Here is a 14,166-nt window from a genome sequence, read left to right as displayed (position 1 = left end):
TTTTTTTTTTTTTTTAATCAGCCCTGTTTTCCCCTTTTTTGTTGTTCTTGGCTCTGCTTCCCGCAGGAGCCATTTTGTGGTTGCACCCACCATCCCGTGTCAGAATTCCAGAGGCACCCACAGGCTCAAAAAGGTTGGGGGACCCCTCCTATGTAGAATGTGGCCGCTCCGAGCTGTAACCCAGAAGGGATGGAAAGGGACACTGAAGTATAGTGGGGGGAAGTCCAGGCTTTGCATGTGGAAGGTCCCGGATCCAGTCCTCGGCATCTCCGGTTAGACAACTGGAGGGAGCCGGGCTCACACTGGGGAGAGCTGCCACCAGACAGAGCAGGCCCTTCTTGATAACTGGAGTCAAATTTCATTCAGACCTCGAAGAAGATGTCTGCCTCTATTGTTGGTCTGTCTGTCCCATGACTGACAGGCGGGCAGGCGTCCCTGCCTCCAGCGTCCCGCTCTCTCTGTTTGCTCTCTCAGTCCGGGACAGGACCAGGCGTCACGGACAAGACTTGTCCACGTTTGTGGTGTGCTGCCTCGGGGAACCCCAGGGGACCTCGGCTGCCTCCCCTAGATTGAGGCCGCTGCTCACATAATTGGCCGGGGGGGTGGGGTGGCAGTGCTGCCTGGGGCTGCTCTGAGGAAAGCAAAGGAGTGCCGTCATCAAAACGATGGCGTCATTTTTCAAGCCCTTCCCCCCTTCCGCCTCTTTCGGGGAAGCTGTTTTGAGAATCACCGGCGAGAAACATCCCAGGCTCCAGCCGGACCTGTGGTTCCACCTGGGACAAGTCAGCCTCACGTATTCAGAGTTCAGTTCTCTGGGAGCTGGTGGGGGTGGAAAGTGCCATGAAGTTGCAGTGGACTTGTGGCAGCCCTGTAGGGCCGCCAAGGCAAGAGGATCCCCGAGGTGACTGACCGTTGCCTGCCTGTGCGTAGCAACCCTGGACTCCCTTGGTGGTCTCCCATCCGATTGCTAACCAGGGCCAACCCTGCTTAGCTTCCGAGATCTGATGAGATCGGGCTAGCCTGGGCCACCCAGGGGAGGGCAAGAGATGCTCAGAGGTGGCTCGTCACTGCCTGCCTCTGCCTCGCAACCCTGGACTTCCCTTGGTAGTGTCCAATGCTCCCTCTAAGCTGTCGAGTCCTGTGAGCAGAAATCCTACTTTGTGAGCTACCGGCACTAAAGTTGTGAGCGAGCGATTGGGCTGCTGCATAATTTAGTTTGCTCCGGAGCCCTCCTTCCTGAGCGAAGACAAAAAAAAGTGTGAGCCGGAGGCTAAAAAAGTGTGAGCTGGCTCACACTCACTCAGCTTAGAGGGAACACTGGTAGTCTCCCATCCGATTACTAACCAGGGCCAGCACTGCTTAGCTTCTGGGATCTGACGAGATCGGGCTAGTCTGGGCCATTCAAGTCAGGGGGAAAAAGTCGCAACCAACTCACAGCAGCCCCAACAAGGAGCTTTCAAGGCAAGAAGTGAACAGAGGTGGCTGGCCATGGCCTTCCTCTTGCAGGCTCTTCCTTGGTGGCCTCCCATCCAAGTGCCAACCCTGCTTAGTTTCCAGGATCTGACAAGATTGGGTTTTACCGTGTCGCCTTCCCTCCTTTCCCTTCTGAGAAAATGGGAAGAGAACTGCACAACAAAACCTTCTTTAGCTCCGGTATTTGGGGACCGGTTCCTCGTGGCTTGTGACCAGAGCCTTGATGATCCCTAACGAAACATTCCTAATGAAATTCCAGGCGTCCTCAGATGCTTTGTGAACAGTTCCTGTTAAGTGGCTTCAGACCGTTCATCCAGACAGACGCAGCATCCTTCGTTGCATTTATTTCTGAATGGAGCAGTTGCTCCCTCGTCTTCTGCACTTCTCTGTGGACCCTCGGAAATAAATGATGGTCCAGGCTCCACTGCCGATAAAATTAATTAGTTTCTGCTTTCCCAGTTGCCCTGGCAGCCCCTTCCATTTGCAGAATGAGCCTCTCTTGCAATATCGAGAATTCCTTCAAAATAAAGGCTTCCAGAGCCCCCTGCCTTGAAAGAATCAAAGGGCGTTAAGCCCCCGTCGTTCTGACAATAATGTGCAAGTAACAATTCAACTCTTTCTGTAGCCTTGTGGCCTGTTAAAGACTTAATAGCTTTGCCCTGGAATCAACCTTCAGGAGCGAGACCCTCCTTTCTTACTTACAGTTTGTCTAACGAAGAGGACTCTTAAGGCAGGAATGTGGGGTGGAAAGTCTCCCACTTCTGTATTTTTCTACAGAACTGTTTCCTTTCTAAAACTGAATCACATCATAAAATGAATTACGACAGCAAAGCTTAGGTACAGAACAGACTACACTGGGAAGTCTCAAATTTGTAATTAAACTCCCTCCCCCTCCCCCTCCCATTTCTAAATATCCTTTCCCTAGAAAGCATGCACTGTATCTGTCGACTGCTTGGCAGATGGATCTCAGCAATGTGTGTGTGTGTGTGTGTGTGTGTGTGTGTGTGTGTGTGTGTGAGAGAGAGAGAGAGAGAGAGAGAGAGAGAGAGAGAGAGAGAGATGTGCCATCAAGTCATTTGTCACTTATGGTGACCCTACGAATTAACGACCTCCAGAAAATCGCTATCACTAACAGCCTGGCTCAGCTCTTGCACACTGGGGGCCTCCGTGGCTTCCTTGATGGAGTCAGTCCATCTCTTTTCCTGCGGCTTTCATCTTTTCCTAGCATTATTGTCCTTTCTAGTGAGTCTTGTCTTCACATGATCTGACCAAAGTACAATCGCCTCAATGGAGTCATTTTGGCTTCTAGAGAGAGTTCAGGCTTGATTTGATCTTGAAACCATATGTTTGCATTTTTGGTAGTCTCCTCCCAGATTTAACCTGCATTAAGTCCTCTGTATTGATTTTTCCCTTCATTGCAATTCCGATAGTTCAATCGCTTTTGGCTACTTGCCAGGATCCACAGCAAGACAACTTCTAGGAAGGTTTTACTTTTATTGAAAAGCTATAGATGCAGTAACATGAACATTGTTAGGAATGGCAGGTTACCTATGCGCATAATAGGATATAGGGCATTCGTATTCACCCACCACCACCACATAGTACCCAATTAGATGGGCTCCCGTGCGCGGGCATTTGGCAGATTACTAACGGCTGCAGAAGCTGGGAAGGTAGGAAGCTTCCCACAAAACCTAGACACACCAACTCCTCCAGTGGCCTTGAGAGATATGCGTTACAGCTAAGATGCAATTAAGCGCATGGGAAGGAATGCACAGCAATTAGAAACATTACACCACCCTCATGGCAGCATAGCTGACACTACTGGGGGGGAAACGCTGCGATAGATACACAGGAAAACCACAGGGCCGTACCAGTCACGGAGAGGAATGAAAGCGAGGTCAAATGCCAGCGGTGCATTGGGAAAGTGAACATTTATTATATGGATACTAAATTGCTGGAGCTAAACAGATATAGAGGTCCCTTGATGAAGCTGCATGCCAAATGCATCGAGGCTTTTTTAGTATCCATATAACACATTCCACTTTCCCACCGCCCCATCGGGATTTGACCTTTCCTTCTTTCCTTGAGACAGATAAACAACACATAAACTTACCGTGCCCTACTTTTGTTTGCTGAATGTAAGTCAAATAGAAACCCTAACCTGAGCCAAGTCGATTTGGGGCCTGAAGAAGTGAAGAAATATTTTATTTTTACAGATGGCCTCATGGTTGTGATGTTCTAGGCAATGCCGGATGGAATCCCTGCGGCGGGAGCAGGATTCCCGCCTCTTGGGAGGCAGGGCCCCTCCCCCTTCAAGACGCACAGAATAGAGTAAACAAGAGGGTACCCGCAAGAAAATGTTGCATAATGTATTGTGGCCCTACCATAGTCTTCGTTGCAGGCAGTCCTCACCCCTTTATGTCAGCTTTCCTCCCTGCCAGTGTTCCCTCTAAGCTGAGTCAGTGTGAGCTAGCTCACAGTTTTTTTAGCCTCCGGCTCACACATTTTTGCCTTCGCCCAGGAAGGAGGGCCCCAGAGCAAACTGATTTATGCAGCAGCCAAATCACTCGCTCACATCTTTTAAGGTCAGTAGCTCACAAAGTAGAATTTTTGCTCACGAGACTCCACAGCTTAGAGGGAGCATTGTCTAGCAATCCTTTCTTACCCCCTTCTCCCCTCACCCCTTGTATGTCTCACCCGCTCTTACCCTAGCCCTTCTCAATGTCCTTTCCCCCCACCCCCTCAGTCTGCCCCTTTCTTTCTCTCCACTGTTTCTCTACCCCCCAGTCTCCCCTTCCTCTTTCTCTCCCCCTCCGACAATCTCCCGTTCTTTTCTTTCTCTCCCCCCAACAGACAGTTCCCTGTTCTTTCTCTGTCTCTCTCTCCCCTCTCACAGAACCCCACTTCTTTCTGTTTCTCTCCTTTTGCAGCTGCAGGACAGCAAACATCCCCAGCCTGGTTGCAGGAGGGAGGGGGGCTGACAACACAGGCTTCTCCGGGACACAGCTGCCCTCCCTCCCTCCCCGGGGAAGCCGCCGACTGCCTTTGCTCAGCAGTCCAGTGCACAAACCTGCTGGCTGAAGCTATAAAGTCTTCGTTGCCGGCAGTCCTGGCGGGGGCTGTCCCAGCAGCGGGGCGCACAGCTATTGCGGTTGCCCAGCCGTTTTACTTTTATAGGGATTTAAATATCCCTGTATACTTTTTAAAACATTTTAGATTTTCCTGCAAACATGGGGACTGCCCCAAGTTTGCTGGAAGATCTGTTTACCCTCCATGTGTCCCAGATCCACGGAAATAAGTATCCGCACACAGAGGGGACCTTGGGAATTAGATAGATAGATTGTGCTAAGCATGGGAAGTACGTGATTTATACACGTTGCAAAATATTGTTCAGACCCAGATGAGGGCTTGGGGTGGGGGTCAACAATGCATCACCCTGCCAATAAGAGCCACAGACAGGAGGGTCTGCCGAGGTCTGTGTGTTTCAGTCCACCCAGAAGGAACGGTTGGGAGGCACAAGTTAGTGCAGCACACTGGGGAGGGCGGGGGGGGGGCTGTTCTTCTTTGCTGCACGGTCAGAATTGGCCCCAAAGTGAAAAGTGCCCAAATGTCCACAGTACCCAATAGAGGGTCCCCTTCCTCAGGTTGCCAACCTCCAGGTGAGGGCTGGCGGTCTCAAACTACAACTAATTTCCCGTTCCCCTGAAGAAAATGGCAGCGACGGACTCTATGGCATGGTGCCCCTCTAAGGTCCCTTTCCTTCCCAAACTCTGCCCTCAGGCTTCACCCCACCCCCCAAATCTGCAGAAATTTCCCAGCCTGGAGTTGGCAACCCTACTCCCCTCCTGAGATCCCCCTGCCACACAGGGGGGTATCTTAAAGGAGCCAGGGGGAGGGTACAGAGGGAATGCCAAAGAGGCTTTTGTCCTCGGGAACACATTTCGGATTTCGAAGGATCAAAAACAGACGATTCAAAGTCAGCCCATCTACATGTCGTGTAGAATGACTTGGTAGAACTGTGGACTGTACCACTTCAAGCTGCGGGGAGGACGTCTCATTCCTGCACCTGAAAAAAACCCTCCCTGCTTGTAGAAAACTAGCACCACAGGAAGGGGGCTATACTAAGGGCCAAGCTTGGTATGAGAAAGGAAGATCCTTGGGAGGATATCCGCCTCGTGTTTTTGAAAACTGGAGTTGTAGCCGTGCAGCGCTTTGATTTGTATCTGGGCCACATCGGAAGGACAGGAGTGGGGCTAACCCTTTGTTCCCAAGGGGCTTTTGCAGCTTGGATTCCCCTCCATCTACACACACACACACACACGCATGTTTAGAAACCTTGTGGGGTGAAAAGAAGTGTGAGTAAGTTTATCTTCCCCCTCTGGGGGGAGTCAAATCAAAGCAGTTATTCAAATCATGAGAACAGTATAGGGACAATGAGTTAAATACACACACACCCTCCTTCCTGGGCTGCACACCCATCTCAAGTGGGGGCCTGCCTGCTTGCAGTTTGAGGCTTAAAAACCGAACAGGGGATCCATTCCTGTCATCACTTCTACATTTGGTCCTGAGTCTTCCTTCCCAGTATGCTAGACTTTTTTTTACCCCTTCTTATGTAGGGGAGCTAAACAGATATAGAGGTCTCTTGATGAAGCTGCATGCCAAATGCATCGAGGCTTTTTTAGTATCCATATAACACATTCCACAGTCCAAATCCTTAGACACCTGCGGCCTATATACCACACACCCCTGGCCATCTAAAGTGGGGTGCCGTCCAGAATTCTACACCTCGACGTTTGCGTCAGCTGTAGATCAGCTCTAAGAAACTTCCCTTGGAATTACAGCCATGCGTATATGAGGGACGGGTCCTATTCCGCAAGAGCTTTGTTCTTGTAGGTTTTGTCAGTAGCTGTCTAGAGCAGGGGTCCCCAACAGGGTGCCCACCGACACTTTTTCTGGTGCCCACCAAGTGTTTTAGACAGTGGGCATGGCCAGGGAGGGCTTTTTGCCTAACAAGGCTTCTGATTAGAAAGTCTCTAGTTCCAGCTCTAGTTCCAGCTCCTGCCGACCTAGCCGTCTGAAAGCAAGAAATTGCAAGTCGATAAATAGGTACCGCTTTGGTGGGAAGGTCACAGCGTTCCGTGCGCCTTGGTGTTTAGTCATGCTGGCCACATGACCACGGAAACATCTTCAGACAGCGCTGGCTCTTCGGCTTTGAAACGGAGATGAGGACCGCAACCCTAGAGTCGGATTCGACTGGCTCTCGAGCAAGGGAACCTTTACCTCCTTTGGCAGCCGTCTTGTGGCTACGCCCACCTCGATGTGTCAGAATTCCTAAGATGTCCACAGATCAGGGACCCTTGAATCCAGAGCATCTTCGTTTCTTCATTATTGTGCAGCAGTTGTCCCCTTGTGCCTCTTCGGAAGGACAGAGCCTCACATTTTCTCTTCAGCAAAGGGGAGAGGCGGAGACAGGGAGACGGAGAGAGAAGAAGGGAAGGGGACAGATAAAAGAGAAACACAGGAACAGGTCTCTGGTCCAGGTGAACTTCCACTCCTAAACTCCCCTAAGCCGCCCCAGAATAAACTTTCGCTTATTCCATGAATGGTTGTGGCCCACGTGGGTGATGAGCAGGATTCTTATTTGATTGAATCATTTTGTGGCCAAAATGCCAGGAGGCAGGCAAAGGGTCCCTGTGGGGTATGAGAAAAGCCCAGTATGGGGGGAAATAGATAGACCAGGAGAGCAGTCGTGTGCCGCATACACAGGGCAGGGAGAGGGACATGCTGAACTCTTCAAAGGGCGTCCAACTGGACATCCTGAATCATTTGTCAATCTCCTGCAGCCCCAAAGGCTACAAAGGATGTAGCTCCCCCACCCCCAAAACCTCTTCCCCTTGGTATTCCATAAAGACGACTGCAGTATGAGGTTCTGCGCAAGCGCATTCCAGTCCTCAGAAGCTTCTGCCACAGTACAGCTTTAAAGATGTCACAAGAGTCCTTTCTGATTTGGTGGCAACAGAATAACCCAGCTCTGGAATTAGGGATACCGTTCCCCAGCTGGCCATTTTTACCGTAGAGTTTTGCCCAGAAAGCAGAGCACCGCCCCCGAAGAGCTGACATCACTTCCGGGTGATGTCAGCGCATTGCGCGACATCCCTGCCCGCCTCTAGAATGCCCCCCAAATCCCCCCACCAGCATGACGAAAGGACCTGGCATTCCCTACCTGGAATGCATATTGGAAAGAATTAATTATTCTGCACGTGCACACACACTTAAAAAAATCCGGACTTCATCAAGACAGCACTGGAGTCAGACAGCATTGGATTCCGTGTGTGTAAGAACAGTGTGAGTCCAATGGCACCCTTAAGACCAAACAAAGTTTTATTCTGGGTATAAGTTTCCGTGTGCAGGCGGCACTTCTGCAGATACTTTGAAACAGAGGTCACCCACCATTACATATAGGTAGTGGGTGGGGAGGGTGTTGCCAGGAAAGGTGATATCTGTGCAATATATTGGTGGGTTTTAAGTAACTTGATTTGTTATTCATTTTCAACAAAATAGCCCCAAGACAGAGAACGACAGTATAATCCATAAAATAACAACCATAAAATCCACAGATCAATCAAATAAATAGCTGGGATGTTTCTCCTCTGCACGATTGGCTGCCGCTCATGGCGGGGGGTGGGGGTGGATAAGGCCAATGCTCCCGCTAAGCTGTGGAGTCTTGTGAGCAAAAATTCTACTTTGTGAGCTACTGGCATTAAAGTTGTAAGCGAGCGATTTGGCTCCTGCATAAATTAGTTTGCTCTGGAGCCCTCCTTCTCGGGCTAAGATGAAAATGTGTGAACCGGAGGCTAAAAAGTCGTGAGCTGGCTCACACTAACTCAGCTTAGGGGGAACACTGGGTCAGGCTGTGTGAGAGAGGGGGAATAAGGCTGTGTGGCATCATGCCTCACGGAAGTCTCTCCCCTCTCCCGGCTCCACCTCCAAACTCTCCAGGGATTTCCTGGCCCAAAGCTGGCAACCGTGGCTGTGGATGGTGTAAATGGCCTCTGCACGGAAGAGGGTTTCCATTGGTCCACTGACAGCAGCAGACCTCAAGCCAAATGAAGCCCTTGAAGGGACTCATGACAGCGGCTCCCCTGCCACAAATTTTGTTAGTCTTTATGGTGCTGCTGGACTCTTGATCTTTTCTACTGCCGTGGACAGACATCGTGATCTATTTTCTTATTCTTGCTCTTTTCTACTGCCATGGACAGACATCTTGATCTGTTTTCTTATTAGATATAGTCAGGAGTCATTTCGTAGAAAAAAAGGCACAGGAGCTCATTAGCATAACTCATTTGCATAGGCCACACCCCTTGACATCACTGGAAGTGTGTCAGAAGGCAACACCCACCGCTCAGGCGCCACTGGACTCTTTTGGATTGCTAGCTATTGGAGGGGGGGACATGCAGATCTGTCCTTGCAGAGGAGGGAGAGCTTGTGCCTGAACAAAACTTGGTCTTAAAGGTGCCACTGGACTGTTTTGGGCCGGGGGGAGCTCTGCAACTTTCCTGGCTGCTTCTTGCTCTGACTGAGGGCTGCTGGGAGCAGGGGGTGGGGCTTGTTGCATGTGCCCGCCCCCTGGGCTCTTTACTGCCGGAGCTCCACTCCTGTGCACTCCTGCAGGAAATGACCCCTGGATATAGTAATAATGATAAAGATTTGCAGGAGAAGAGGTTAAATGGAAACAATAGGGTAACCTCCTCTCTACCCAGCTTTGAAATAGTGAAACTGTACTGAGGTCTTCAGCAGCCCATTTTCTAGAAACCAGTTAAATGGAAGAGCTTGAAGGTTTGTTGATGTCCTGTGAAATGGGTCCCGGCAGTGGTTTCTCTTGCGATGACAGCATAACCTGGGGGGAGTTAGTTGTACCCCATGGAAGAGGGGGAAACCTGCACCAAGCACTGGTGCTTCCATCATTGCTCACAGTTTCCACACCACCCACTCTGTAGCCACCGTGTCCTTTGTGAGTATCGGGCGCAGTGACTGTGGACCCCTGGCACCCCACAATGGTCTCCCAACTGGACACTTGTACGGATTTTCTTTTCCTTCTGTTTGTTCGTTTGAGCATTGTAGCCCATCCCAAGGATCTGGAATGGAGCCAGTGTGCTAATTTTTCTGTCTAATTGCTTCTGAAAGAGGTACGTGCTCAGACTTCAGCAGAAAATTGCAAGGCAACACATTGCATTCCTGACGGTGCACAGGTTTTTATTTTTGCTTAAGAGGACGTTTATCATCAATCTGAAAGGTGGTGTTGTAACATGAACCAGAGAGATGGTCTCTTAGCTTTGCAGCTAGGCTCTTTAGGGCTTTGTTAGGGTCATTGACAGCACCTTGAATTGATCCTAGAAAGCCATTGGGAATCATAGCAAACATCGGGTTCCAAAGTTATCCCATCAGTCTTGTACTTTCAGGATTACTTCCCCTCAGTCTGGAGGGCTGGTGAAATTCGACAACTAATAGCATCTGGGCCCCTGGATTGCTGCAGGATAACTTCAGAGATATGGGCACCCAGCAACTACAACCTGGCATTTGTAACATCTTTCTAATATCTAGAACAAAGGTTGAGTCCAGTGGCACCTTTAAGACCAACAAAGTAAGTCTGCATGCACACGAAAGCTTATGCCCAGAATTAAACTTTGTTGCTCTTAGAGGAGGTGCCACTGGACTCAACCTTTGTTCCGTTGCTTCAGACCAACACGGCCACCCACCCTCTTTGAATATCTAGTTAGACAGTTCATTTCCTGACAGATCGAAATGGATAGCAATAGATAAAAATAAATCCAGACATCTGTAACAACAGAACATCATGATACAGAAGCAGGTGCTTAAGGTCCTGATTCGACAACTAATAGCATCTGGGCCCCTGGATTGCTGTGATACAGAAGCAGGTGCTTAAGGTCCTTGTTGTCGTCCTTTCATTTTGGCACACCAGCTGCAGAGTGGGGGGGGACACTCTTCAGACCCAGTCTCTCAAAGAGGCTGTTGCAACTGGCCACAGGTGCAGATCAGTGTCAGCTATGCTGCCATGTTGTTTGTGGGCGAGAGTGCATTTGCTTGACCTGTGTACCAACTGATGCTGCATTCCTTTGTCCTTGCTTATCTATGACCTTGCTAGCTTGCTGTCTGTGTAGTGTCTCCCTGTCCATTACCCGTGGGATAGGTTTCAATTCCCAGCTTTGGCTGTAACGGCCTGGGGCCCCATTCTCCCGCGCCCGGGAGTCCGGCCGCTTGGTCTAGGAGTGTGTGTGTTTGTGGGGGGTGTGCGTACGAATACCCTATATCCCTTTATGCTTGTAGGAAAGTAGCCATTCCTAACAGTGACCATGTTACTGCCTCTATAGCTCTTGCAATAAAGTATAACCTTATGTTAAGCGTGTGCTCCTTTGTTTCGCTGTGGAACCTGACAATCAGTCCCTGGGGGCAGGAGGCTTGTAAAAGGGGGTCCGTGCCGGAACTTGGTTCAGAAGGTCCTTTGTTTCGCTGTGGAACCTGACAGTCAGTCCCTGGGGGCAGGAGGCTTGTGCTGGAACTTGGTTCAGAAGACAACACCCCAAAGCAGCAGGTCCCCAACCTTTTTGAGTCCGTGGGCACCTTTGGCATTCTGACTCAGGGTGGTGGACGCAACCACTAAATGGCTACCATGGGAGGCAGAGCCAACCGCAGGATGTGAGGGAGTAAGTTTGTGCATCACTTTAACAGCAACTAGATTCAGGTGGGTTAGCCAGATCTGCCCAGCCAATTGGATCTCCGGTGGCCAATCAGAAGCCTTGCTGGGCAAAAGCCCCACCCACTTTCTAAGACACTTGGCGCATGCCATGGTGCCCACGGGCACCATATTGGAGACCCTTGCCTTAAAAGTTGGAGACATTTTAGAGTCTGAGCAAGCTTGAAAGTCTACATAATCCCGAGAATCTACAGTATTTTGGGTGCTCATGCTTATAGCGTAATTAAAATCAAATTGTGTACATACAACCATCTGACAAACCCAGTCCCAGGCCAATAGAGCACACGGCCCAGTCGCTGCTGTTCCAAAGTCATCTGTGGATTAGCATCTTTCCTTTCTTTCTTACTCTACTCCTCTGACCTACAGGTCTTGAGTTGCGTTTATCAAACATAGCTGGGAATATGAGGAAGAACACAAGAATTCAGACCAGGCAGGGCTGGTACGTACGCCACAAAGACAATGCAGAGCTGGTAGGGCAGCAAGGCCGGGGGGAGACAGAAAAAGACACAAAGATTGTCCTCTTGAAATGTTGTAAGCTGCTTTGAGGATTTTGTTATTAAAAAGCAGGATATAAATCAAATAATTAAATACATACTTTCCTCCTTAGTTATCTTACACCCCACGTATAGCCCACCAGGAAACAAAGAAGTCTCCACACACTGGAATGGACAAAGGAATCTCCCTGGGGAGAGAGTTCCAGATCCTTGATGCCGTGGCCAAGAGGCCTTCCTCCGGGTGGGCCCCTGCCTAGTCTCAGAAGGCGGCCCTTCAAGTCCATTGGTCCCATACCAAATAGCTCTTGGAAGGTCAAGACCAGCACTTTGAGTTATGCCCTGAAACAAATTGGTGACCAGCGTAGGTGGGCCAAGACTGGAGTGGCGTGGTCCCTGTGACCCACTTCAGTCAACATCTGCAGCACTCTGTACCAATTTATTTATTGATTTGATTTGTACCCCATCCTTCCTACCAACGCAGGCTCAGGGTGGCTTACACAAAATTGCAACAAATAAATAACAGATGAAAACATCAATATAAATATCCTCGTAAAACATGACATACGTACTAAAAATGATTTATATGACGGTGGTGGTGCAATAGTAGCAGTAAACATATAGATTACAATCAGCACATGGTTTTTCTGCCGGCAGGGTCAGACTGGATGGTGGTGTTGGGCAATTGAAGTTTTCAAACACTTCTCAAGGGCAGCCCTCAGTACAGCGCATTGCAGTAATCTAATTTAGATGTAACAGGGGCATGCACCGCAGATCCATCCATACCATCCATCCTAAAGACAGCTGTGGTGGATCCAATATGATCAAAGATTAATTGAACGTGTCAAGTCACCATAGCAGGAGTCAGGCCATTGGATCTCAAGATCTTGTCTACTCCTCCAGGGTTTCAGGCAAAAAAAGGCAAGGGCAGCCCTCAGTACAGCGCATTGCAGTAATCTGATTTAGATGTAACAGGGGCATGCACCATACTGTCCATCCTAAAGACAGCTGCGCTGGATCCAGTATGATCAAAGATTAATTGAACATGTCAGGTCACCATAGCAGGAGTCAGTCAAGATCTTGTCTACTCCACCAGGGTTTCAGGGGGAAAAACACTTTCCCAGCACTTCCTGCCTGGTTTGTTCCTAAACTGGAGTTGCCACGGCTAGAACCTTGGGATATTCTATATTCAACACACATGCTTTTTCTCACTGAGCTACGGTGGCCCAGCACACTGTTGGTCTCCATTGGTCTGCAAGCCAGATAAGCCTGGGATGTTCACCAGCAGGACGTGATGGGGAGAGCCATCCCTTGGCATTCATCCACAGCATCTGTGATTCAAGTCTGCACTGGCTTTGAATATTAGAGTATCTGCTTATAGTTGTCATAATGAGTGACCACTAATAACTAATGTTTTTGATGGACGAGATCCTGGTTGAATAGAACAGATTCAGAGAACTATCTCTCCAGATTCGGGTTCCTTTGGGCAGTGAACTGTAACTACGTTCTTTTTCTGGTGACTCTTTTAATTGCTGACTGGCCTTGGTTTTTTTCCTGCCATCTTTACTATTTAACTTTCCTACTTATCATCTCCCCTTCTACACCCTTTCACCCATGATTTAGACTGTATAATCCAATGGGAGCCAATGAAAACCAAGCCCAGATATATTGTCATAACTGTTGGGGGTGGTGATGTGAGAAGGCCATGGAATGGCGGGAAATGGCGTGGATGGGTGGATTGGTAGACAGACAGACAAGACAGGCAGATAGATAGACAGACAGATAGATAGATAGATAAGATATGTGTAAGTACCTGTTACATTCTGATGAGCATCTTCTGTGATTCCCCCCTGCCCTTTCCCCCCTTTCTTCTCCACCATGGATACAGGTGTCGGCTATTCTCGGTCCGTTCCTCCAGCCTACCCACCACCCCAGGACCCACTGAATCAGGGACAATACATGGTGACAGATGGCATAGCGCAACCCCAGGTCTACGAATTCACCGAACCCAAACGCAGCCAGTCACCATTCTGGCAAAACTTCAGCAGGTTAACGCCATTCAAAAAATAATATATAGCGTGAGATGGAGAATTTTAAAAATAAATTAAAAAATTAAAAATTAAAAAAAATATATTTATAGATGGACCTTTTTTGGAGAAGCACTGTTGCAATTTTTAAAAAATCATATATATATATATATATATATATATACACACACATACATATATATACATATATATGTATATGTTGATATATATATATATATATCTTATATATATATATATATACACACACATACACACATACATATATATGTATATACTGAAGGACCAAAAATGTTTTTGTTCTTGTTGTTTTTGGGACACACGCTCTGCTGCTCTATTCCAGGAAGGACCGCTGACTTCTGAATCATGTAACCAGCTTTATTTT

At 48.8% G+C, this 14,166-nt stretch overlaps 1 protein-coding gene across 1 annotated transcript in view; it reads left to right on the top strand.

The window, feature by feature from the left end:
* Nucleotides 1-13,814, top strand: part of LOC107105630 (rho guanine nucleotide exchange factor 9-like) — a gene marked incomplete at its 5' end in the record, with an annotated part of 16,417 nt that extends 2,603 nt beyond the window's left edge. The window contains one exon of the mRNA XM_015405629.1: nucleotides 13,625-13,814. Coding sequence (XP_015261115.1) covers nucleotides 13,625-13,806 — 182 coding nt within the window. The remainder of the gene's footprint in view (nucleotides 1-13,624) is intronic.
* Between the last annotated feature and the right edge of the window lie 352 nt (nucleotides 13,815-14,166).

Source organism: Gekko japonicus, unplaced genomic scaffold (genome assembly GCF_001447785.1).
Source record: "Gekko japonicus isolate JY-2015 unplaced genomic scaffold, Gekko_japonicus_V1.1 scaffold3636, whole genome shotgun sequence".
In the NCBI taxonomy this organism is placed as follows: domain Eukaryota; kingdom Metazoa; phylum Chordata; class Lepidosauria; order Squamata; family Gekkonidae; genus Gekko; species Gekko japonicus.
Note: the sequence above shows the minus strand (reverse complement) of the source record. Positions and strands in the feature narration are given on the sequence as shown.